Genomic DNA, 26993 nt, shown 5'->3' with positions numbered 1-26993 from the left:
TGATTTTTCAAAACTTCAGAATATACATAAAAAGTTAAGCAAATAAAAATGACAGGGTCGTGTGCTTGAATTTTTGCTAGACTGATTTGAAAAATTTGGACCTCATGCAATATTTCACAATGGGAGTCTATGGGAAATCATACCCTTTCATAACATTTTCGCTAATAGAATTTTTTCTACAATGTAGATTTTGATGAAACTTCTCACAGTTGTAAATAAACACATGGTCTATCATTTGATGAAATAAAATGTATAGTACCGTGTGCTTATTTTTGCGATACCTGACCACGATTAAAGTGAACCGGACATTTCACGCTAATTTTAAGACATTATTTTGAATTATTTAACGTGTCATATGTTTTAATATCATATTTTGACTTTAGAAATATAGGAACAGTGTCATTGTAATAAATCTACTCACAGGTTTCGAATTATTCATAAAATAATTTTCATTTCCGTACGCCGAATCCAGGCTTTATTCTATGTTTTCCGGATAAATGACGTAACGCCATCACTTCCGGTTTATCAAACGTGCATAACTACCTTAATAGCAATACATTTTCATATCTTTGAGCTTGGTCTCTTGCAAACTATTGCAGGAGGTAACTTACAGCAAAGATAGCAATTTGTAAAATTTTGAAGTGCCACAGCTTTTTAATCAAGGTTGGCTCGCAAATGCCATGAAAATATATGTATAAGATCACACTATAGTTACTGTAATACATTTCTGAAAGCTTTGGGCAAATCCTTTGAAAACTGTAAGAGGAGTTATCCAGACATTTATGTATTGGGCAATATAGAGCAGTCTGAATATTTTCAAATGACCACAACTGCTACATCTGGGATTGTACATGTGTGTACTCACAATAAGCCCAAGTTCATAATTTACCTATTGTCTCCCCTGTTTTCCGCTTCTGATTTTTAGAAACTGCATTCCCTTCAGGCCATGTTATTTCCAAAGAATTGGGTAACCTATAATTACAAATGTTAATTTAAAACATCAAAATATAAACTGATCTTTTCTAATTTTCAATTTAATCATTGAAAGTTATCATCCCAGCTAGGCACACTTAGTCAAAACTGTAAAATTGGTAATTTCTGTGGATTACAACTTTTTGTGGATTTCTTGGTTTAAGGCAATCCCTGAAATTTCATGTTATTTTTTTTATCACATGTTAGTTTTTCCTGTTGAAACATCAAAAATTCTTCATTCTTTAGCTATTAAAAACAAGTTATTTTGACCAAAATCTCCTATGCTTTAAATGACGCTGACGCCAAAGGTTTATTACATTAGTGTATTAACATATTTCTGCAATGGCTTTATTTCACTCCCGAGTTGTCAATCATGTGATAAATACATTTTACAATGTGCTTTATCTTCAAAAAGTTCCACTAATTAATTTCCCCCAAGAAAAAACATTTGGTCCAAAACCACAAAGAGGATATTACATAAGTGTCTTTTAATACTGAATTTATTAAACGAGTTGAATAAAATAATAAAATGCGAGGCTCTGCCGAGCATTTTATCAATTTTTTTTCAACGAGTTTAATAAATTCAATGTGGAAAGTCACAATGTAATATTCTTTTTATCACATGTTAGCCTTTGCTGTCGAAACATCGAAACATTCTACTTTCTTTTACCATATAAACAAGTCAATTTGACCAACGTCTCCTATACTATAAATGACGTCGACGTCAAAGCTTTATTACACTAGTGTATTATCATTTTTATTTAATGGCTTTATTACACTCCCGCGACGTCAAACATGTGATAAAATAAAGAAACTTGTTGAAAGCCAGGGGATGTATTCATTAAGATTTTACTTTCAAACGGTTTATTTTAAGGTTTAACTTTAAAATATTTAATTAGCGAGGGATAACTCTTGCTATACATGTTTACTTACTCTTGTCTTTAATTACCTTTCTTAAAAATGGTTTGAATAAACCAGTCCATAATTTTTGAGTTATTAAATTTCATTGGTCATAGTTCCGAATTATATTTTGTTTCGTACTTTTTGATTGGTTTAGTCTTGGCGCTTTAGACTGTATTTCCCCGCGGTTTCTGACGTAGTGTGAGGCCAGTCCTTTGTTTAGAACTAACTCTTTTCTTCACTGTTGTTTTTGTCTTCGAACTGATCACACGTTCTTTTTCGAAAAAAAAGTAAAACTTTCTTTTTGCTCTTTCATCTTCAACTAACACAGATTGTAATGAACCTTCTATTAATAAAGAGCTAGAGTCATTCCAGCAAAATATCATTAGTATGGATACGACACATACTTTAGATTAAATCTGTAAACACGGATAAATACGAGCCGTGTTTGTTACATACTTAGCCTCCTCCTCGTCAATGTATTTCTTAACCATTTGAGCACTGGTTGTCCTGTCCAGCTTCGATAATGGAACAATCTTTACTTCACTGTACATAGACCGGGGCTCCTGCAAACAAGAAACATTCTGATAACCTCTTATTTAAAATGCCATCCTACAAAAATTAATGTTTCAAGCATGCATCTCTCAGATATAACAATGATTTATATACCTAACCTCAGGAAATACAACAACACATTGTAAATCAAAACATTTACTTTTTTGCCAAACACACAAGTGTACAATCTGGAAAAAAACTTAGCAGTTATAGCAGAACCAATTTCAACCAGAAATCATATGAAACAAGCAAATTCAGTGATTTGATATCACTTACTGAATGGATTGAGAAGCATTATCTGCCTATAAAAAGCACTTAAATGCAATTGAATTTCAATCTCTTTGAAAGATACCCTTTCCTTACTAAATCATTGATCCAAAACCATTTTTCTATATAATAGTAACAATGCTCTTGACCCAACTGACCCAAAATGAAACAAAAACATATAAGCTACCTAATTACCAGATCTGGTCAGCTTACCTCATTCCTTACTGAAGTTATTAAGAGACCAGAAAAACATTCTGCATGCCCATGGGCAAAATGTCAAGCCCACCAGCATCTTTGGCCTCTAGTGTGACCTTGCCTTTAGACCTAGGGACCTGGTTCTTGAGCTTGACACTCAGTCTCATAATGGTGGACACTCATGCCAAGTTACATCAAAATCCCACCAAGCATGAAGAAGAAATGCTCTGGACAAACTTCAATTTGAACTTTGACCTCAAACTGTGACCTTGAACTTTGAGATAGGAACATGGAGTTTGCACATGACACTCCTTCTCATTAAGGTAAACATTCATGCAAAAAATAAACAAGATTGGTCTATGCATGTCAAAGTTATGGTCTGGACAAACTTTACTTTGACCCTTGTCCTCCAACTTTGACCTTGACCTTTCAGATAGGAACCTGTCGTTTGCGCATGACACTCCTTCTCCCTGAGGTAAACATTCATGCCATATATAAACAAGATTGGTCCATGCATGTTAAAGTTATGGTCTGGACAAAATCTGACGGACGGCCACACAAACACTGACCCGGCAAAAGTGACGACTATATCGAGCTCACCGCAAGTGGGCTCGACAAAAACCAGTTTTCTACTTTTAGTAACAATGATCCTGACCTTGGCCCAAGCAACCCAAATTACATTTAAAACCATGGCCTCCATGCAAGCTTCTTAAACTCCAAGTTTGACTGCAATATCTTTTTCCTTACTGAAGTTATTGAGCAGAAAAAAAGAGCAATTTTTAGTAACAGTGATCTGATTTCGACACCAGTTACCAGAGTGCATACCATATACTGTGAAATCATTTAAATTCGCTGACATGAAATTTCGCGCAAACGTGAAAAAGGACTGTTTCGCGTGGGCTTTAATTCACGCATTTTCAATTTTAGTAATGAAAACATATAATTAAAAAAAAATAATAGCGCGGTCTTAAATTCACGCATCGGTTCTAGCCATAACTTGTGTGTTCCTGAAGCAAATTTGCTGAATCTTACAGGGCCACATTTCTAAGTAACAGTGAAACTGATCACCATGTTTAATTGAAATAGCTCAAACCATGTCTGAGATATGACCCCGAACAGACAGAAAATGGAATAAACACTGTTTATGTAATATATGTATATACATGTAGCACAAAGGACCACAGCTCTTGTTTCCTTCAGGCAATCTGTTTTAAACTTGCAAGGCCGCATTTCCCTATAGCAATTAACATTTCTACCAAGTGTTATCGAAATTCAGTAAACCATGTCTGAGATATGACTTAAGATGGCCGAAAATAGACAAGTATATTTATCATATATGTAAGTACAAAGGGTCATAGATTTTGTCTTCCTCAACCAATCTGAACGAAACTTGTAGTTCTCCACTGCCATGTGTCAGTTAACATTTCTACCATGCATGTTATACTGCAATCCTTTTAACCATGACTGAGATATGACTCCAAACTGACAAGACAACATAATAAAACACTTTATATGCATTATATATACATGTACGTGTGGACGGATAGCTCAGTGGGTGGACGGATACCTCAGTTGTTTGCACACTGGCCTTCCAATCCTGAGGTCGGGGTTCGATCCCCGGCAGCTACTCGGGAATTTTCAGAAACGCTTTTCAGTGTTTCCCACCCAACTAGAGGTGTACTGGTCGGGAACCCAGGCAATCCTTGCGTGTATCAGTGCTATACACTGGGCACGTTAAAGAACCAGGCTGTCTATTCGAAACGAGCTAGGCTAAGTTAGCCGGATAAGCCTGTATCTGATTTCTGATCTCTCTGTCGTGGGGGCTTTGTCTCACTCTGTCCCTCTGGTCAGATCGCTCTGTGTCTGTACTAGTAGAGGATGAATTATGCGCCCTGTGTGGCTGCATTTGAACTATGTAAAGCGCCTTTGGCGCTGTATAAATCTGGTATAAATTAATGTACAACGCCAGTGAATATACTATGTGTAAAATTAGGTGTTTAATCAAATAAAGCAGTTTCAGTTTATGTACAATTGGCCATAAATCTTCTTACTCAGGCAATCTGACCAAAACTTGCAGGGAGGCATTCCTCTACAGCAATTAACATTTCTATCATGTTTTATTTAAATACTTCAAACCATGTGATAGACAGGACTCATGACTGACATGATATGGAGAGGACAGACCGACAACACCAAAATTATATCTCTCTGTCTTTGGCAGGGAATAAAAATTGGTTTGCCTAGATTCAAGGTCTGGCCTTTCCAAAAGACACAGTACTGTTCTAATCAAATGTGCTTGTGTAATGTGACTAGAAAAAAACAAAATTCCATTTGTCTTTTGGGGTCAACTACATTTTTGAAATACAAACCTAACAATTTCTAGATCACCCCCAGTAGCATACACGCCTTCTGGAAAGACATAGTAATCTTCTCCTAGAATGTGCTTGTGTAATGTGACTAGTTAAAAACCAAATTCCATTTGTCTTTGTTTCACCTACACTTTTGAAATACAAACCTGAACAATTTCTAGATCACCGCCTGTAGCATACACGTCACCTTGATGATCTCCGTACAGTAAAATTCTGTTGATAGATCCAAGCAGTGGTGGATTTGTCCTTAAAATCTTCACCTGGAGTTTAGAAAAGAACTGCTTTAAAACAAGGTAATGAACATACTGCATTGTTATATGGATGGATCTTTTGCAATGCAAGTTGACAGGTGTTCCATTAAATTTGTGGGAGGGTAAATGTAGTCTGCTGATATATGTGGATTTCTTGACAAACTTCTAAGATATACAGATATTAACAAAATATGCTTTTAGGCTACAAGAAAGCAACTTCTATATCATCATCCATGCTTTTAATTATCCAAAACATCTTTGAATTAAAAGTTAATAAAAAAGACTCCCTTTAAAAGATGCCAATGTTTAAATCTTACCAACTGTCCATTTTTAAACACTTTGCCATCCCAGTCGACCTGCTTGTAGGCACTCCAGGGAGACTGTCTCTGTTTCGGGAGGTCAAGACGTAAAATCTGACCCATGTACTGCGTGAAATGTATAGATTTATCATGCTGTTCATGACATTCCTTCAACCAATTGCTGAACTCTTTCTCAATCCCTGTTCTTCTCTCCTACAAATATTTATGCAGATTTGAATTTAAAAAGAAAAAAAAGAAGAATGTGCGGATGTTGTAAAAGTGATCCCTGATGTAAATTTTAATACCAAGAAGAATATCTGAAATATTGGGACAAAGAACAAGTTTTAAAATTAATAACAGAAAGTCTGTAAACTTCTGTAAAATGAATATTTAACATATTTTGATAGGAAACTTTGCTCACTGGGATTATGCTTTATTGACTAACTCATAACAAATTCCTTGAAATATTAGTCCCTAATCAATAACAAGGGTGCCATATTCACAAAATACACCTGTCGAGAGCTTGTTGTCATTCTTGTTTCTGACCTTTGATCTCTAAGTGTGACGTTGACCTTTGACCTAGGGACCTGGTTCTTGCGCACAACACTCTGTCTCATTATGGTGAACATTTGTGCCAAGTTACATCAAAAGCCCTCCATGCATGAAGAATAAATGCTTTGGACAAAGTCATTCCTGTGCCTGACCTTTGGCCTCTAAGTGTGACCTTGACCTTAGACTTAGTTTTTGCGCAAGACACTTCGTCTCATGGTGGTGAATATTTGCGCCAAATTACTACAACATCCCTCCATGCATGAAGAAGAAATGCTCCGGACAAAGTCATTCTTGTATCTGACCTTTGGCCTCTAAGTGTGACCTTGACCTTAGACCTAGGGACCTGGTTCTTGTGCACAACACTCCGTCTCATTACATCAAAATCTCTCCATGCATGAAGAAGGAATGCTCCTGACAGTCATTCTTAAATTTGACCTTTGACCTCTGTGACCTTGATCTAGGGACCTGGTTCTTGCGCACGACACTCCGTCTCACGATTGTGAACATTTGTACCAAGTTACATCAAAATCCCTCCAGGCATGAAGAAGAAATGCTCCGGACAAAGTTTGTGGACACCGCCTGCCCACCCACCAAGGGAATTCCCATATGTCCAGTCTTTCAGACAAGCGTATAAAAATGATAGTTTTGTTACTATGTAGGTAAACTGTTACCAATATGTATCTTTCAAATTAAAGATGAATAACAAATTGTATTTCACATTTAAATCCCTTGTGACAGCTGCTATACTTTACATACCTGGCCATTTACAACCCTTGTGAAAGCTGCTATACTTTACATACCTGGCCATTTACAACCCTTGTGAAAGCTGCTATACTTTACATACCTGGCATTTACAAACCCTGTGAAAGCTGCTAATTATACTGGCCTTACAACCCTGTGAAAAGTGCTTACTTTACACCTGCCATTACACACCCTGTGAAGTGCTATACTTTACATACTGGCCATGTATAAATGTGAAGTGTATTCTTTACTACTGGCCATTTAACCTGTGACAGCTGCTAACTTTACTACTGCATTATCACCTTGTGAAAGTGCTATACTTACATACCTGGCATTAAACCTTGTGAAAGCTGCTATTTACATACTGGCATTACAACCCCTGTGAAGCTGCTATACTTTACATACCTGGCCATTTACAACCCCTGTGAAAGCTGCTATACTTTACATACCTGGCCATTTACAACCCCTGTGAAAGCTGCTATACTTTACATACCTGGCCATTTACAACCCTTGTGAAAGCTGCTAATTTATCCCTCAGCCTTAACTCCAGGTCGATGAAAGTGAGTTTGTTTGTGCTCACTTGGAAATTATCATCTGTCCACAGTACACCAGATACTCTGCAATGTGATAAAAAGAAGAGTTGCATTTATTTCATGGTTAAAACTATCAGCACAATGTATAAAAGTGATTTAATGTAAAATGTTTCTATTATAAGGTGGTGATTCAAATGTCAATTTGCTTTCCAAATACTTAAGTCACATCAATGCATTATAGGTCATAGGGCCACTTTCCACCTTATACTGGTCCAGAATGATGCTTAGGTGTCTACTCAACATCAATTCAGCCAAAGGTTGGATTCTGAGTAGAACCAACAAGTTTACACAAGCAAACTTGACAGTTTGCTCATATGAAATATTTTAACAAGAAGAAAAGCTGAAATTATAATTCCAACTAGAGCTACCAATAAAGGCCATTAATACCATCAGACACCGCTTTGATAAAGGGAAGTAAACTTTTGGTTAAGAAGACATGGAGTGGACACAACAGACGGATGGAAGGACGGATCAATACAGACAGACAGACATGCACAACTCCGATATAACCCTCATACACTTTGTATCTGAAGGCATGATAAGGTTTCCTGAGAGTCCTTACATAGTTTTCAGTCTAATGAAATAGTCACACACCTGCAGGTGTTTGTTCAAGACAGAACCATTTAAAATGCCTAAATATATCGAAATTATTGTTACAGTATACACACAGAACATAATGTAGTCAAACAAGAGTTAAAGAACACCTGTGAACAGAGAACAACTGACTCTGAAGATCACTGGCTTAATTTCTGATTTAAACATTTGCAGTGCAATGTCAAACCATTTAATTCAGTGGGCATTACATTTTGTGGTATTGGCCAAAAATAGCTGTTTTGTTGAAATATGACTTTGTGGATATCAACTTTTAAACCTAAAAAGAATGTAAATTTTACTTTTTCATTGGGATTTAATATAATTGTGGATTTTCTTAACTAATTTTCTTAACTACTAAATTCACAAAAACGTTCTTCCCCATGAATATTTTTAATGATTTCACAGTATTTTAACTTGTGCTTACAGACCACCTGCAAATAAAAAACACTTTCTTGTTCCAACACAGAAGTGACGAATTATACCCCTACAATGTGGGGCCTTGTCACAGAAGTAAACCAATGTCAAAGTCGAACCTCAAAATCAATAGGGGTCATCTGCTGGTCATGATCAACCTCCCTATTAAGTTTTGTGACACTAGGCCCAAGCGTTCTCAAGGTATCATCCGGAAACGGTTTACCTGTTCTGGGTCATGTGACCATGACCTTTGACCTCAAAATCATTAGGTGTCATCTGCTGGTCATGACCAACCTCCCTATCAACTTTCATGAACCTAGGCCCAAGCGTTCTCAAGTTATCATACGAAAACCGTTTAAAATTTCCGGGTCACTGTGACCTTGACCTTTGACCTACTGACCTCAAAGTCGAATTTGACCTTTATTCTATGATGTCACACCTGTGTACCAAAAATCATTTAAATCTGTCAAGCCTTTTATTGTCTGGAAACCATGAAAAACAACGAACGAACCAACCAACAAGCTAACTCCTATATACCCCCTCAAACTTTGTTTGTGGGGGTATAATAAGCCTGGTTTTTGTGTACAGATTACACTATTACCTTTCTGCCTGTATTCTCTCTGCCACTCTTACCTGTTATAGCATTCAGCTGCTACATTTTTAGCTTTCTTCGGTGGATTACACCACTCAAAACTGTCTATTGTGGTGTATGGAATCAGCCGACCATTCCAAAAGCATTCAAATATCGGTCGCCGTCCTCGTGCTGGTATATCTGATATAGCATAGTCGTGCTCGTCTTCAAACGTGACTTCAGCTGAAGTAATAGTGTTTGTTTAGTTTCAGTTTAATGCCGTTTGTCAACAGTTTATTTTGTATTTCAGATATGTTTCATCATTTACCTGTTAGTTAAGCTAACCAGTGTTCCTTCGTGATACAATATTGCTTATAGTCAAACAAGGACTATCGTAGCAAGATTTAATTTGATAAAACAGCTTATTTCTGTTTCCTTAACAGACTGAGTTATATATAATATATAAATCCTGGAGCTATTTCTTTAAAAAATACCTGAATATCCCTTTAAATGCAAAACAGAACTTTTTTAATTCGTATCATGCTAAACACAACTGATTCTGCCTTTGCGACCAGTGTAGATCTTGATCAGCCTGCACATCCGTGCAGTCCAGATGTGCAGCCTGATCAAGATCCACACTCTTTGCCATTCAGTCTGAATTTTTTTTTTGGTAAGCACCCCTTTTAACAGTTAATGGTACTGTTCAATTTGAAAGATGGACAAGTTCATTATAGAAATTTAGCAGGGTTAATTAGGCATTGTACCTAATTTAAAGAATATTTAAAAAATGAAATAAAAAAGTAAATATTGTCATATATGATGCCATTGCATGATACAACAACTTTTATTTTCAATGTTCTGTCATCAGTAATGGAATAATGTTCAAAAGATGATCAACAACAAATAGTCCTACCTGTGTAAAGGGAAGGTAACTGTGTAACAAAATATTGGTTACTTAAGGCAGTACTAGTTATCTCCCTTATCAATTTGCATATAAAGTGTCAGAATTGACCCTAAATTGACCTATGGTCTGTTTCATGTAGCAATCAAAGTCTTAAATATTTATTTAATTCTGTTTATATGAAATATAATGATTTATATAATGTTTTATGAAAATAGTACAAGTATGTTAATGAAAGTGATAAGTATGTGGTATTGCACTTTGTTGACAGTAAAAAATATGAATTATATAAAAATGGACATTTTCATGAGAAAAAGAACATATAGCTACAATTCATTAAAAACATAAGATCATAAAAAATAAGCCAACCAATTTCTAGGAAAAGGCAACTTCATAGTAACAGAGAAAATCCAAAAAGTACTGGAAAAGAGGTCAAATGTTGCCTTATAGTATTACTTCTTAATGTTTGAATAATGCCAGTTCAAATCAAAATACAACATTTTCGGAAACTTTTATGAGTTTTTTTTTTTTATAAGTTTTATGAAGGCTGCTAAAGACCAGTAGCCTGTAATGTGATAAAATCTGAAATACAAAACGTTTGACTAGTACAGTGGTGACATCACTTTTAAAGTAACCATGCCACTATCAAAGTTGACAGGGAACTTAAGGAAATTAACCTGCAAAGTTTCGTGAAGACTAATCAATAATATATTGTCCAGACAAACAAATCAGGACAGGCACAGGCACACCATTTGGACAACTAAGTCTTCATTTCCGTAAACTCGCACAACAAAAAGTAATGACAATATAAAATACTGAAAACATACTCATGACAAGTACAAAAGGGCCAACATTTCTGAATCATAGAACTTTCTGATCTTATGATGCTTAATGAGGTAACATGTTACACAAAATATTGCTATGGTAAGAAAAGGGCAATAATTATGAAAAAAGCCAAATGCAGTTCTGTAACTAGTGCATTTAATGTCAAATTATTACCATTTGCAATTGTAAGAAGTATAATACATTTTTCATTAACAAAGTGGAACGTGTTTTAGGTATTTTTATGACAAAACATGTCTCCCACCTATGTATACCTTTATGCTATGGCGGCTATTTCATGCAGCAAAATGGAAAGTGTTGGTGATATGCAAAAATATACTTGGTACTGATCACTCCTGTGAAGTTTCATCAAAATCTGTTAAGTAGTTTTGACCTGTGAAAGCCGACAAGATTTTTCTACTTTTAGCTCTGGCTGCAATTTAGTGCATCGAAACGAAACGTGCAATCGATATGCACAACACTATGCTTGGTACTGATCATTCCTGTGAAGTTTTATCAAAGTCTGGCCAGCAACTTGTCCTCTTAAAGCCAGACAGGCTTAATGCGGATAGACGAGAAGGCATAAACAATACCTCTCCCCACCTTCAGATGAGACATAATTCCGAGATAAAACCTTACATACAACACTTTACAAAATCAGGATGCTAAAAATGTATGTGCAATACCTCTACCTATCCTCCAGTGAAACGAAAAAGGACAAAACACAAGTAATATGGAGGAGTTATGGGCCATGGCATGTACGATAAACAAATATTTTAAGACTGAAGAAAATGCATCGAATAGTTCAAAAATTTACATTAGCGTTTCAGTTCAATATAAACTTTGTCACACTAAAATGATATTGCAATTATAATGACCAATCACTTTTTAGATTTATGAAGGAGAAAAACAATTTATGCCAACTTTAAACTTACAACTTTAAAAACGAAAATTATTAAACGTTTTACTTTGGTATTGCATGAAATTAAATTTTGTCACCATGCAAATAATTAATGATTTTAATAATACTGATAACTATGATCTTAAGTTTGATTTGTGAACATACTGTGCTATAAACTGTGACAAAACAGTACTGATACACTACAAGACACAGTATTTTGAAAATTATAACAGTGTAATGTTTACATATTCTCAAAGTTTCTGAATCACATTTACATGCACAGTTGGAAAGGACTTGTTGCTCTCTACATGTGCGTCCTACAATTACAGCAAATATGTAACACAATTGATTCAGGAGGCTCCTCTATACTAAACTGTGCAAGCTGCAGACACTGATCTTGAACAATAGCTGAACGGTGACACTGAAGATTTCACAGGTATATATCTGAAGAAAGAAATGCATAATGTAGTAACTCTGTATTCGAGGTGTCTGCAGCTCTTTAATATTCAAAATATGTATATTTCTGAATAACAGATAGAATAAAAGTGTTACTGGATTAATAAAACTTCAACATATCTTATGCATAAGACCCATCTTAGTAGAATATATCAAGAGGCCAATAGTGACCCTAAGTCACTCACTTGACATTACTATTTGACCTAAAATATATGTATGACACACTATGTATTTTGGAATATTATGATGGCAGGCTATATTTTATTTTATATCTTAAATACTTTGAAAGTAACACACCTTATACTTGACATTTCATAAGTTATATCTTACATCCACCTTTTTAAGCTTATAACAACAGAATTGTGTTTACCTTTTTAATTAATTTCAGGAGGAAAATATAAGATATTTGGAAAGTTACATTCATAAGTCTGTAATTATTTGGTACTTTATAATTTCTTTTTGTAAGTGTAAAGTTTATATATCATACTTGACCCTTGGTCTCATGTGAAACAAACTTTACACAAGCCTCTTGAAGTGATATATGCCAATAATTGAATTACATTGTAACTCTTTGAATATTGTAAACAATTACCTAAAGGTATCAATATCTGTGTTTAATTAAGTCATACAGATCAACATTGGCATTCTCATCATATGAATCCACAGAACATTTTACACTGAAATAAAGAAACAACTTTCTACAAATTTTGTACTTCCATTACTGAAATTTACAGACTTTACATTTAATTAGGACTCTAATCCATTGAAAACATCCAGTGACAGATATCAAGAAAACGTTGCATTAAAGATATTTAAACAAAATGGTTATTGCTATAGTGTGTTTAAAAGCTTTGAAACATGGTAAGTGGCCGACAATAGTAGTTCTTTTATCTCTGTATCCTATGAAAGTCTAAGAGTTAAGAAGTCTGAATAGATATCTTTACCTAAGTAAAAATTTCTTGATTCAAAATGGTTGGCTGTACCATCCTTCATGAAACTTCATAAAATCATTTTAATTACATTTACAATGTGTATCTGTTAAATGTTTATGGGAATGTAATTTTAATAACTGGCATTATATTACCTTTGACATATTAAACTTGTTAAAGAGTATCATTTGTACATCATTGTACCATCAGACCATCTTTCACTTCTGTCAACCTGACTAGACATGTTGGACACCCTGAAATATATAAATGATAAAATCTGTGAAAAGACTCATCATGCAAAAACCATAACACCATCTTTATAAAATCACCTTAACACCTTAAACTAAAAAAATATCATTATTTCAAATTATTATTGTCCATAAAAGTATAATGTATCCCATCCATAATCATTACATGACTCCTTATGTAATTTACCAGTTGATAGTTTGGAATGGCTTCCAGTCTAAATCCAGAAGTTGGAAGAAAATCAAATTATGAAAGTTTATTTATGGTGTCATTTAAAAGAATGACCTGCCTGTTAATTGTCAACTGTTTGCTCTTTTTAATATTGATAGGCAATTGCATTTTATCAAATGCTGTCTAATATATATATCAACTGTCAATAGTTTACAAGTGTTAATTAGATGTCACTGACTTGTTTACTTGTTTCAACATCATAAAGAGAGATAAAACTACATGTAAATTGTAAAACATTGTATGAGATACCCTTCCATCCTGTATAAATTGCCTTTAAAAAGAAATTACATAGAAGTATTATCCCACAGTTTTGACTGTCCCTGCTCTATCTAAATTTTCAAGCTTCTGCAGCCACTTTAATGTGTTATCTGTTCGCTTGTACTTCTGTCTGAAATGAGGTAATTATAATATTTCAATAACTTATAATTATAAATATATTATGTTATTCTTTTTCTACAATTTGCAACAATTTGTTTTGAAAATTCATTTTATCTCAATTACATTCTGTTCTGACTACAGCTAAAATACATAGAACAGACTATAAGCTATTATAAGGTCAAAGGTCACCCTAAAAGGAAAAATCTGTAAACTTAGGCCCAGTTAATCACAGATGCTTTAAATAAGCTGTCATTTCACACAATACTTTGCTATAGCGTTATGTATCTACAAACAAAAAACAAGAAAAAACAAATTAATAGAAAGAACATTTTTGGGCAATTCAAAAAGCGACAATGAAAGTGAAAGTAGAAAGTCAATATTTTCTTATCGACTTTTCTTTCATAATTTCCATTTAAAGCGTAACAGTTTACTTTCATACTGTATTGAATAATCCATAAACATTATACTTACCGTTTAAATGCATGAAAAATCCTCATGGTACCCGTAAACTTATAACTTGTTGATAACCTCTCAGTTTTCGGCCGATTTCACGTGAAAATACGAAACCGGTGTTGACATAAATGTTCTACTTCCGGCGGTATTCGATTGCGTAAATCGGCTCTAGTACTATGTCTAGGTTAATACTAAAAAAAGCAAAAACAAAAAACCTACTTCTATCATACATGTCCATAGGATAGGTTTCCCTGTCATACAAGAACGGGTGATATCTGAGTACCCCTTCCACTTTAGCTCCCTCTATAATTGCCTTGAACTCAAAGCTACTGGCTGCACCGCGTACAAACAGTGTCTGCATGTCGTCGTCTATATCCCTCAGATTTATGGTCCTTGGGTTGTCTGCACTTCTTGAAGACCACAGTTTTATCTTAGAAAAATAAAAAGTATAATTGCAGAACTAAGGATAAGAGATCTTCTTCCCACCAATGTGTTGATGAGGTATTTAAATGTTACTGCAATTTAACTTTTTTGGAAACGTGTCAGAGATAACATGATTTTTAAAGACAGTGTGGCAGGATTCAAACACACATATAAACCTTCCTTAGCACTTATGAAGCAGCCTGAAGCAGCAGGTCAGCCAACTTCTCACACTGACTTTCAATCCTATATTCTGTTTGTCACAAGCTGATCCTCAATAAACTGTATGAATAGGTAATAAGATGTTACTTCCTGGACTAAAAAAACTTTAAAAAGTACTTTTCCTTTCATTCTCAAAACTTTAGAAAGCTGAAGAAAAGAATGTGTTAATAAATAGAGGATATTTGTTTGTTTTAAGTGAATATGGAATATATCTCACTGAGAAGTGAGAAAATTTCAAATATTTTCACGAGCGCGTAGCGCGAGTGAAAATGTGAACATTTTCTCACTTCGAGGTGAGATATATTCCATATTCACGAAAAACAAACAAATTTTCTTTTTATTTTATGCTCAATTACGTTGAGATGTGCATTTTGCAACAATTTTTAATCTCAGTGCGGGAAACAGACGCGCATAAACAGACATGACGTCAGATGTGTAGTGACGTACACAACATAAAGTTCCATTTTATTTTATTTTTTGCTGCATAATGTTATGAAATTCTCATTTAGTAAAATGATTTGAATCGAGAAATATACTATAAAGAACAAAGTGCAACTACAATTTTCATCCTGTTTTAAGCAAGTAATTTAAAATTCATACACAATGTATGAGGGGGTGGAGCTATATCTCTCACAGTAAGAAAATATAGATTTCATATTTTCACAATGTGAGTGATGAGATATGAAAATATTTAACTAATAGAATTCGGTATTTCATTAGTTAGCATAAAATAATACTTAATATTGTACCTCTATATCAATGTTTTTGAATGGTGATGGGGCCCGTTTATTTTCCTCAGAGTCCACATTGCCGGCAGGTCCATGCAGATAATAGTGATATATATGCCTGAAAAATTTAAACACATCTCACTGTCAGCTTGAACTTTATTCCATTACATGACAATGAACTATGAATATAATTATTTGGCATAAAAATGAACAATAATGATAAGATGTTTTCATCTGGTACCTGTACTTGATATTTTACAACTTAATGGCTTTTACTTTTAATTTAGTAAAGGCCTGCTTGATGCAATCCATCTATGAACCAATACCTTTGTCTATTTGAAAATGTAAAATTAAATTTTACTATAAATTCATACTATTTCAAGGAAAGTTTCTTTTTTATGCATCCTTTTTAACAGCTATTGGTACTCATTATAGAAACTCAGCAGGGTAAGGGTTAAAAGCTACAAGAGCTGGGAATATTGTTGCTGTGAATTGGAGTAAATTCTGCATCATCCTAATTTGTCAGTAATTAAATTCAATCAATTATCACCCTCACCCCCTCCCCACATGGAATGTACATGTGTATCCCAATCACTTGAAGAAATTAAAATCACTGCTGACTTGGTCACAAAAATAAGAATATCCCAGCATTAAATATATACAGATTCCTAGGTTATTTTATAACCATTTCAGAGACTAAACTAGGCAAGTGAGAAGACATCTACTATAAAAAGACCCATTACACTGAGTTAGATCCCTATTAGAAATGTATGTTTTATTGAGTTTAACAATTTTTTTGTAATAGGAGGTAATACTAACATTTTAAGCTTGCATTTCAGCTAATAAGTAGTTGCTGATGTAAATCTTACACAAATATAATACAATAGATATCTGGGCTCCGGAAATTTTGATAACTCAATCGGTCCGAAACGAAAATCCTGACATCGGCGCTACCCCACCCACCGCATTCCCTTTATTACATATTTTGTAAAACGTGATAGAGTAAAGAAATAAGCATGTCATGCATTAAAACTGAGTTACCGGTCACCGCGTGTTTCCATACAATGAAGACAGTTATTCAGTGTTATGTGTGATCGTTACTTTGTTTAAATTTCGATGTTTTTCCTGCAAGGATAAAATTGCCGGCATTGACACTGTGTACGTAACTAGTCTAAAAGCCAACGCACGTGACTTCGGTACCGTAATCACGGCAGATACTTTGTGATGTTTCCTCATTCTTTGACGGAATTCTATAAAATACAATGTGTCAAAGTGAATTACACGACACATATTCTCTGCTAAACAGCCTCAGTATTTTAAGAATACTCTGCCGCGGACCGAATGTGTACGTTATGTGAACGCTGAGATCGAATTTCCTGCATTTATAGTACCAAAAGGTCACGCGGGTTGGCCACAGATGATTTCATTTCACTTACGTTGTACTTTTTTATAAAGTTATATGTTCTCTTCTGATGTAAACAAAATTTCATTTTGAAACGTTTTTTAAAAGACCAATTTAATAAACTGCGCCACTCCGGTTTTCTTTATCATTCATGTTTGCCAGTCCATCTTTTTTTTTTCTTTTTCTTGTTTGTACAGTCGGGTTTCAATGACGATTTTCTGCACTTTTTTCAACTGGAGCCCCAACAAATGAATCATGTAATTATAAAAAACATTTTTATCGGTTTTCCGTGTGATGTCTCTTTAAATCAAAGACCTATAATGTACATGATTAAATGCAGTGACCATTTGTATTTTACCCGTGATCAAACATAACCTTTTGAAAAAAAAAAAACATTCGTCGGATTCTAAATAAAAGAAGTGGATCCCCGTCGAAATGATTTGGATCCAGTCAGAAACATTTGGAAACCAGTCAAAAATGTTTAATACATTGCAGTCGGCTGTCTGCAAACATTAAAGGATGTGCCGCGCGAGCGCTGATTGCGTCACGTGCTAATTACGGACCGATTATCAAAGTGACAATCAGACCGATTGACACGTTTATTGATTATCTGAGGGTGCGACCAACAGTTTCCTGCTTGGCAGGTGATCGTGTATTGAGATATCAGACCGAAATTTAATTTTTTCTCCATTTTTACGGGACCGATTTTTTTCATTTTTTCACTTTACGAATCGGTCTGAAAAGTCAACAAGAGTGCAAGAATGTCACAATATACGCCCGTCACAGCAAATTTCTTTACTCTAGCACCTGTATTTGCAAATGGAATTTTAATTTTGTGGTTGTTTAGTAATAACTAAGTGTTTTGTTTTTCTAAGTCCACAAAAAAACTCCTTACCAGGTAGAGATACCTTAAAATACACCTAAAATTGGAAAGTAACATCTATGTTGTACCACAGAAAAGTGGTCTTGGTTTTTCCCTACGGTCAATTATAAAAAAGTTACAATATAAGTTATTTATAGTAACAACTAAGGGAAGTTAATCTTAAAAAAAAAAAAAAAAAAAAAAAAAAAAAAAAAAAAAAATCAAAAAAAAAAAATTGTAAGTCCTCACAAAAATCTTTACCAGGTAGAGACTGGTCAAAATACACCTCAAAATTGGATGTAGCATGCATGTTGTACTACAGAAAAGTGGTCTCGATTTTTCCCTACGACTAGTAATGAAAAAGTTACAATATAAGCTATTTATAGTAACAACAAAGGGAAGTAATTCGAAAGAAGGGAACTGCGCATGACACTTCGTCTCATGATGGTGTATAATTGTGTCAAGTTACATCAAAATCCCTCCATGCATGAAGAAGAAATGCTTCGGACAAAGTCATTCTTGTATCTGACCTTTGGCCTCTAAGTGTGACCTTGACCTTAGACCTAGGGACCTGGTTCTTGCGCATGACACTACGTCTCGTGGTGGTGAACATTTGTGCCAAGTTATATCAAAATCCCTCTATGCATGAAGAAGAAATGCTCCGGACAAGGTTTTCATTCTTGTATCCTTTGACCTCTAAGTGTGACCTTGACCTTAGACCTAGAGACCTGGTTCTTGCGCATGACACTCCGCCTCATGGTGGTGAACATTTGTGCCAAGTTATATCAAAATCCCTCTATGCATGAAGAAGAAATGCTCCGGACAAAGTTTTCATTCTTGTATCCTTTGACCTCTAAGTGTGACCTTGACCTTAGACTTAGGGACCTGGTTCTTGCGCATGACACTCCTTCTCATGATGATGAACAATTGTGCCAACTTTCATCAAAATCCCTCTATGCATGAAGAAGATATGGTCCGGACAAAGTCATTCTTGAATTTGACCTTTGACCTCTAAGTGTGACCTTGACCTTAGACCTAGGGACCTGGTTCTTGCGCATGACACTCCGTCTCATGATGGTGAACAACTGTGCCAAGTTTCATCAAAATCCCTTCATGCATGTAGAAGATATGCTCCGGACAAGGTCTGTGGACGCCGCCCGCCCGCCCACCCGCCCGCCAGGGGCGTTCCCATAATACGTCCCGTTTTTCAAACGGGCGTATAAAAATCGGTCCAAAACCGACAAACCGGCAAATTTCCGAAGCCCTGATAGATATCATATCTATATAATTCCTTAGGCAAGACAATAATAATAACTATGTTTATCGAATTTCTAGTTAAGCTAACTTTACCTAGGACAGGCAACCTGGATTTCAAAAACACCTTCAAAAACTAACTTGCATGAAGTGAACACAAACAAATGTACATGATCAGATGTTTCCAGCAGGTCAATTACTAGACCAAAATCTGACTAACAACTTTTTAAACAAAAGCTAACAAATAACATCCATTAAATCTCATATTCTATGACAAAGATAACAAGAGCTGTCAGTAAGACAGCGCGTTCGACTTTTCTCAGTGCTTGACTCAAAATTAGAGCTTTGCCAGTAAAAACTTTATACCGGTAACTGTGGTACCATCTTCCTGTGGTACGATACCACGGTACTTTCGGGGAATACCGGTATTTTATCAACATTATCCCTACTTCTGTTTATGTTTAATTTACATTGTCTATGTAGCCTTCTGTAACAGCAACTGACACCATGCATGATTTTCCGATTTATATCTCTGGAATTCCCATGCTACTATTTAATATTAGTTTCCAAAAATAACCACCCAATGGTACAATTGAACATGCATGATCAACTGCATGATCCCCAATCGAAATCTGCGAAAACCTCCAGATTATTCCGTATAGATGGATGACGTCATGGGCGCACCTGTTTTTAATTTTAGTCTGGTAAATTCAGCGAGTCCCGACTTCTTGTTTCAATGATGATAGTTTTTTTGTGTTTTTTTGTTGGATTTAATGTTGCACCGACACATGATAGGTCATATGGCGACTTTCCAGCTTTAATGGTGGAGGAAGACCCCAGGTGCCCCTCCGTGCATTATTTCATCACGAGCGGGCACCTGGGTAGAACCACCATCCTTCCGGATGATAGTTTAAAATATCCCGGTATGTATTTGCATGTATTCAAAAAGAAATAAATAGTATGGAAAAAGTTGAGTTGAAATTTATCATTTTTTGTTTGAAAACAATTTGATGAAGCCTTCATACTATTTGTAAATGTTACTGGTTTATCAAATGGGTGCACGAATTGAACTTCAAACAAGCGCGACCTATATACATGTGACCCAGTTCTTCCCTAGAGACAATATGGCGTTTTCCGACGAATACACGCTGGTAAAAAATACTAAGGGTCATTAATCTAACTAGTCATTAGTCAAGTTATTATTCCAGTGTATTTTTTTTTCTTTAATTCTAGTCAAGTAGTCTTTGTTGTTGCTCATAATAAATTGTCTTTCTGAGAGTTTTCAATATTTTTATGACCACTACCACAGCTGCAAGTCTTACGATAAAAATGGTGGTATACCATGGTATATACCATGGTAATTAGGGAAAAACAGTGGTATACCGCAGTATTTTTTAGAGGCGGTACCCAGCCCTAGGCATAACTCCATTAAAATTCAAATCGGAGTTATGCGTATTGTTTCTCCTGATATAGACTTTGATAATAAATTACTATTTCAAGTTTCAAGTCAATAGCTTTGATAGTAACAGAGATATTTGACTTTATAAAAAACTTTATCTGAAAATTCTAAGTTAGAAAGGGGCATTACTCCATCAAAATTCAAATCAGAGTTGTGGGGATTGTTTCTCCTGGTGTAGAATTGGATAGTAGATAACTATTTTAAGTTTCAAGTCAATAGCTTTGATAGTAACAGAGATATGTGACTTTATCAAAAACTTTAACCGGAAATTCTATGTTAAAAAGGGGCATAACTCCATCAAAATTCAAACCAGAGTTATGGGGAGTGTTTCTCCTGGTGTACACTTTGACAGTAAATAAGTATTTAAGTTTCAAGTCAATATCTTTGATAGTAACAGAGATATTTGACTTTATCAAAAACTTTAATGAACGGCGACGCTGACGCTGATGCCAACACCGGGGCAAGTGCAATAGCTCTACTTTTTCTTCGAAAAGTCGAGCTAAAAAGCAAAAATGATAATTTCAACTGAATCAGGGGGAATAACTCTGATAACACATTGCTTATTTTAGCAACATTTACAGGGAAGCAGCTAAAAGTATACACAAATATTCACATCGTATGTGAACGCAGTGTGACATATCATTACCAAGATATAGCTGCAGAACAACAAAGCTCCAGCTTTTTAATTAATCAAAGGGCAATAACCTTTGTATTTCTATTTTCAAAGAATTTGCTGGGTAACAGCTCCACTGTGGGGAATCATATGATCAAAATAATCTCTAAACCAAAGTTATATTTTGAAGAACATGAATAATTTTCCTATTAAGATAAGATACGAAATTTAAACATAGCCTATCATATGACTAATTAATGAAAATTGTTAAATTATCATGTAGTTGACAATAATGACAGGTAACTTGTAATTACAAACACTAAGGAAAATAAGAAGTATCAGTTTCTTGAAGTGTTCCAGATAATCAGAAAGTGATTGTGATTGAAATCTATGTAGTTTTATGATACATATATGTTGCCATATGACAGGCCATATTTTAGATTTACAGCAAAAGCTGTTTCAATATTATCCCATATTATTCATATATTTATTTTGGTTTTGAGATTATTTTGATCACGTGATTCCCTGTAGTGAGCTCTGAGTGACTACAAACATAATAACCAAATACCAACTCAATGTGACTGTTACTAACATTTGGCTGCAGAAAGACTGACAGACACACATAGACAACATCAAAACAATATACCTCTGCTTTCTGCATGGTTAACAAACTTACGCCAGTTGTCTTGTCCACTCGGGCATTCTGTCTTTCAGGTATTGTAAATGATCCTTACTGATCCCCTGTATAACAACCACAGTGAAATTCTCTCTATCTTTCTCTTCTTCCTCTACCATCCTACGTAAAACCTCATCCTCAGTCGAGATGTGGCTCGCATCTCCTAGCTGTAACATAGAACATAACGCACGAGATGTGGCTTGCATCTCCTAGCTGTAACATAGAACATAACACACGAGATGTGGCTCGCATCTCCTAGCTGTAACATAGAACATAACACACGAGATGTGGCTCGCATCTCCTAGCTGTAACATAGAACATAACACACAAGATGTGGCTCGCATCTCCTAGCTGTAACATAGAACACAAGAGGGCCAAGATGGCCCTAGGTCGCTCACCTAAGAAACACACCATAACAGTGTAAAACATGTTTGACCTAGTGATTTCATGGAAACAAATATTCTGACCAATTTTCATTAAGATTGGACCAAAAAATTGGTCTCTTACGATAAAACAAGCATTTTCTTAGATATGACCTAGTTTTTGACCCTAGATGACCCATGTTCAAACTCGACCTAGATTTTATCAAGGCAATCATTCTGACCAAAATTCATGAAGATCAATTGAAAAATACAGCCTCTATCACATACACAAGTTTTTTCTTTGATTTGACCAAGTGACCTAGTTTTTGACCTCAGATGACCCATATTCAAATTTGACCTAGATTTCATCAAGGCAATCATCCTGACCAAATTTCATAAAAATCAATTGAAAAAAACAGTCTCTATCGCATACACAAGATTTTTCTTTAATTTGACCTAGTGACCTAGTTTTTGATCTCAGATAACCCATATTCAAATTCGACCTAGATTTCATCAAGGCAATCACTCTGACCAAATTTCATGAAGATTAATTGAAAACTACATCCTCTATTGCATACACAACGTTTTTCTTTGATTTGACCTAGTGACCTAGTTTTTGACCCCAGATGACCCATTTTCGAACTCGGCCTAGATTTTATCAAGGTAATCATTCTGGCTAAATTTCATGAAGATCAGCTGAAAAATACAGCCTCTATCGCATACACAAGGTTTTTCCTTAATTTGACCTAGTGACCTAGTTTTTGACCCCAGATGACTCATTTTCGAACTCGGCCTAGATTTCATCAAGGTAATCATTCTGACCAATTTTCATGAAGATCAATTGAAAAATACCGCCTCTATCGCATACACAAGGTTTTTCTTTGATTTTACCTAGTGACCTAGTTTTTGACCCGAGATGACCCATTTTCGAACTCGGCCTAGATTTCATCAAGGCAATCATTCTGACTAATATTCATGAAGATCAATTGAAAAATACAGCCTCTATCGCATACACAAGGTTTTTCTTTGATTTGACCTAGTGACCTAGTTTTTGAGCCGAGATGACCCATTTTCGAACTCGGCCTAGATTTCATCAAGGTTATCATTCTGACCAATATTCATGAAGATCAATTGAAAAATACAGCCTCTATCGCATACACAAGGTTTTTCTTTGATTTGACCTAGTGACCTAGTTTTTGAGCCGAGATGACCCATTTTCGAACTCGGCCTAGATTTCATCAAGGTTATCATTCTGACCAATATTCATGAAGATTAATTGAAAAATTCAGCCTCTATCGCATACACAAGCTAAATGTTGACAGACGACAGACGCCGGACGCCGACATCGAGCGATCAGAAAAACTCACCTGAGCATTGCTCAGGTGAGCTATTAACACACAAGATGTGGCTCGCATCTCCTAGCTGTAACATAGAACATAACACACAAGATGTGGCTCGCATCTCCTAGCTGTAACATAGAACATAACACACAAGATGTGGCTCGCATCTCCTAGCTGTAACATAGAACATAACACACAAGATGTGGCTTGCATCTCCTAGCTATAACATAGAACATAACACAGTCATTTTTTTTGTTCGGTTTATAATATATAGAAAATCTTTTGCTAACTAACTTTGTTGATATTAAGTTACTGTCATTCAATCTAGATAGTATGGTGACTTTCCAGCTTTTAATGGTGAAAACATCCTTAGGTGCCCCTCTGAGCATTAGTAATGGTGAAGACATCCTTAGCAGCTCCTCTGGGCATTATTTTTATGCACGGTAATGGTGAAAATATCTTAAAGTGCGCCTCTCGAGTTTGCTAGAAGCAACAAAGAGTAAAATAATACACAGGGACCTAGTGGCAGGCTCCAGTGATCAAGTTATCGATGCCTGACCTAGACTGGCATCAGTCGTTAGAGTCATAAAATGTAAAGTACTGGCCATAAAATCAGTCCTCTCTGATACCACTTTCTGAAAAAATTTACAATATCTCTGGCCTCTGTCTCTAACGACAAATGGACAAATGCGATTGTGAACCGGACAGATTTCATACCCGCTAGTAATCACCATCTCATTACAATCATTGCAAACCTGTTGATGATGTAATGTAACCTTTGGCCGACTGCCCCAAGAGTTCAATAAGCAGTGCTTTGCTTTTATGACTTGGTGAGTTAGATAGTTGTAAAAGATCCCAGTAAGTATAAATAAATTACAATTTGAATTTGAAAATGTATTTTTCAAAATACTGTCAATTTAATTCTAAGAGGGAAGAGACTGGAAACTGAAAAAAAAAAACAAATATTTTTTTTCAAGATACCTTCAAATCATTTTTGTGAATGAATTTTATACATTTTATTCAATATATCTCTAATGTTTTTTGTTTTTTTTACTCATGTCAGAGGGTAGATTAAAATTATTTTCCTATCTACAGTCCCCATGCAGGTTCATGATCTGCACAGGTCGCAAAGGAAGAATCAATTGTGTCCAGCACGATAAGGGTTAACTGGATTCTTGATTTGGTAAAATGTTTCTTTGCAAAAATAATCACGTCTGCAGTATTTGACAAGTAGTATTTTCATGAAATTATTAGAACTATTGACAGAAATAAATGAAAATTAAGCGGTCAAAAAAATTCATGCAAGAAATATTTATATTGTAAATACACATGGTTTTAAGGAAATTTCATGAAAATATGTTATAACACAGGATCTTCCTCTGCATTAAATGCCACCAAAATATTACGACATACACCATTTCGGGTAAAATTTCATACTATACCGGTACTTGTATTTCCATCAACTACATCTCAGGGTATCAAAAACATGTCCAAGTTTTAAATGACCACAGTAATGGTTATGCCATAATATTTGATTTGAGTTTTTAAATTGCACAGAATGCCTGGCTACATAGATTTGCCACTGTTACTAATCAGAAAAAGAAACTGATACTATTTTGTTTTTTTTGTTTTTTAGTTGGATTTAACGTCGCACTGACACATGATAGGTCATATGGCGACTTTCCAGCTTTAATGGTGGAGGAAGACCCCAGGTGCCCCTCCGTGCATTATTTCATCACGAGCGGGCACCTGGGTAGAAACACCGACCTTCCGTAAGCCAGCTGGATGGCTTCCCCACATGAAGAATTCAACGCCCCGAGTGAGGCTCGAACCCACATCGATGAGGGGCAAGTGATTTGAAGTCAGCGACCTTAACCACCTGGCCACGGAGGCCCCGATACTAAGTATAAAGATAAAATTGTTCTTTTGTAAGTTGAATGAGTAAATCGTAAGTATAATGCACAGTTTAAACTATAAGTAGTTTCAAAGGTCCATAATGATTTATTATGAGCCTTTAACTATTTTTTATTAACTATTACAGGCAGAATTTGTTAACGACAGCCTTGATTGTTATGATGCATCAATTTCTTTTTTTGAAAAAGTAATTTTCATTTGTAATCATTTCTTAAAGTCAAACTAACTAGCGATTTCTAAAGCAATTTTAATGATATCATATTGAAAAAATTGAAAACATAAGCTCCTGTCATATTTTCTATAATAATGTTAAAAAAAAAAAACATTTCAAAATATGTGAATGTTAAAATAAAGTTCAGCAGCAGCTATTAAGCAACTATAAATGCCTAAACAATTACTTCTGCAGGCAAAAAGGCTTTACTTTCTTTCAATTCCAGAGAAAAATCAAACATCTGGTACAGGTCATTTGAAATAGTTCATTCAATAAATCTTGTTGCCGGTCAGTTGGAGGTGGCTATTGACAGGTGCTACTAATGGCTCTTCATGATGTTATATAACCTCAGAATCGCATTTTATAAGTCTGTTGAGATGAGCCTAGAGAAAATGGGGCTAGAAAATGTTTTTCTGAGAAAATATCAGTGTCAGTATGAAGAAACTAATATTATTACAGATTATTTGATCTCAACAGACTTTGTAAGTCTATGCCTGACCCAGCCATGGTAATTTCACACAGAAAATAGGAAATCGGCCGGACCACATACACTGCTTGAGTGAGCAAGGGTGCTCGAGTCACCGATGCTCGAGCGGGCAGTGTTTCACTGTACCATGTTTTAAATACATTCAGTATAATACCTCCTTAAAAATTACAGAGTTACTAAAGTGATAGCTTTATCTGCTTTCAAAATAATGTTTCTATAATACAAAGTTATGAACAAACCTTTCTCTTTCTAATAAATCCACTGTAAATCTCTTCATTGTTTCTCTCCTTCTTTTCAAACTCTTCTTTAGATATGATCAGTTCATGCACATCTTGTGATCCCAGTGGTTTAGAGATCATCTAAAATGAGAACCATAATAATATTAACACTTGCCCAACGTCGAAATTTTATACCTAATATATTTTTTTTTTAAACATCTAAACCCTTTTCAGG

At 35.2% G+C, this 26993-nt stretch overlaps 1 protein-coding gene and 1 long non-coding RNA gene across 3 annotated transcripts in view; both read right to left on the bottom strand.

The window, feature by feature from the left end:
• Window positions 1-26993, bottom strand: part of LOC123541298 (structural maintenance of chromosomes flexible hinge domain-containing protein 1-like) — a 111053-nt gene that overhangs the window by 72092 nt on the left and 11968 nt on the right. For both annotated transcript variants that reach the window (XM_053527364.1, XM_053527365.1), the window contains exons 7-16: window positions 26780-26899; window positions 22227-22393; window positions 15982-16078; window positions 14810-15020; window positions 9336-9516; window positions 7595-7718; window positions 5827-6021; window positions 5405-5518; window positions 2332-2438; window positions 890-972 (exon numbers count right to left, since the gene is read on the bottom strand). In XM_053527364.1, the coding sequence (XP_053383339.1) occupies window positions 890-972; window positions 2332-2438; window positions 5405-5518; window positions 5827-6021; window positions 7595-7718; window positions 9336-9516; window positions 14810-15020; window positions 15982-16078; window positions 22227-22393; window positions 26780-26899 (1399 nt within the window). The remainder of the gene's footprint in view (window positions 1-889; window positions 973-2331; window positions 2439-5404; window positions 5519-5826; window positions 6022-7594; window positions 7719-9335; window positions 9517-14809; window positions 15021-15981; window positions 16079-22226; window positions 22394-26779; window positions 26900-26993) is intronic.
• LOC128549787 (uncharacterized) lies at window positions 10326-14718 on the bottom strand. Its single transcript, XR_008367951.1, has 5 exons — window positions 14609-14718; window positions 14048-14147; window positions 13438-13536; window positions 12946-13030; window positions 10326-12341 (listed from the first exon to the last, which is right to left on the bottom strand). It is a non-coding gene; the product is annotated as an uncharacterized LOC128549787 (long non-coding RNA).

This window comes from Mercenaria mercenaria, chromosome 16 (genome assembly GCF_021730395.1).
Source record: "Mercenaria mercenaria strain notata chromosome 16, MADL_Memer_1, whole genome shotgun sequence".
In the NCBI taxonomy this organism is placed as follows: Eukaryota; Metazoa; Mollusca; class Bivalvia; order Venerida; family Veneridae; genus Mercenaria; species Mercenaria mercenaria.
The sequence above is the reverse complement of the archived record's forward strand: the minus strand, read 5'-3'. Positions and strand labels throughout refer to the sequence as shown.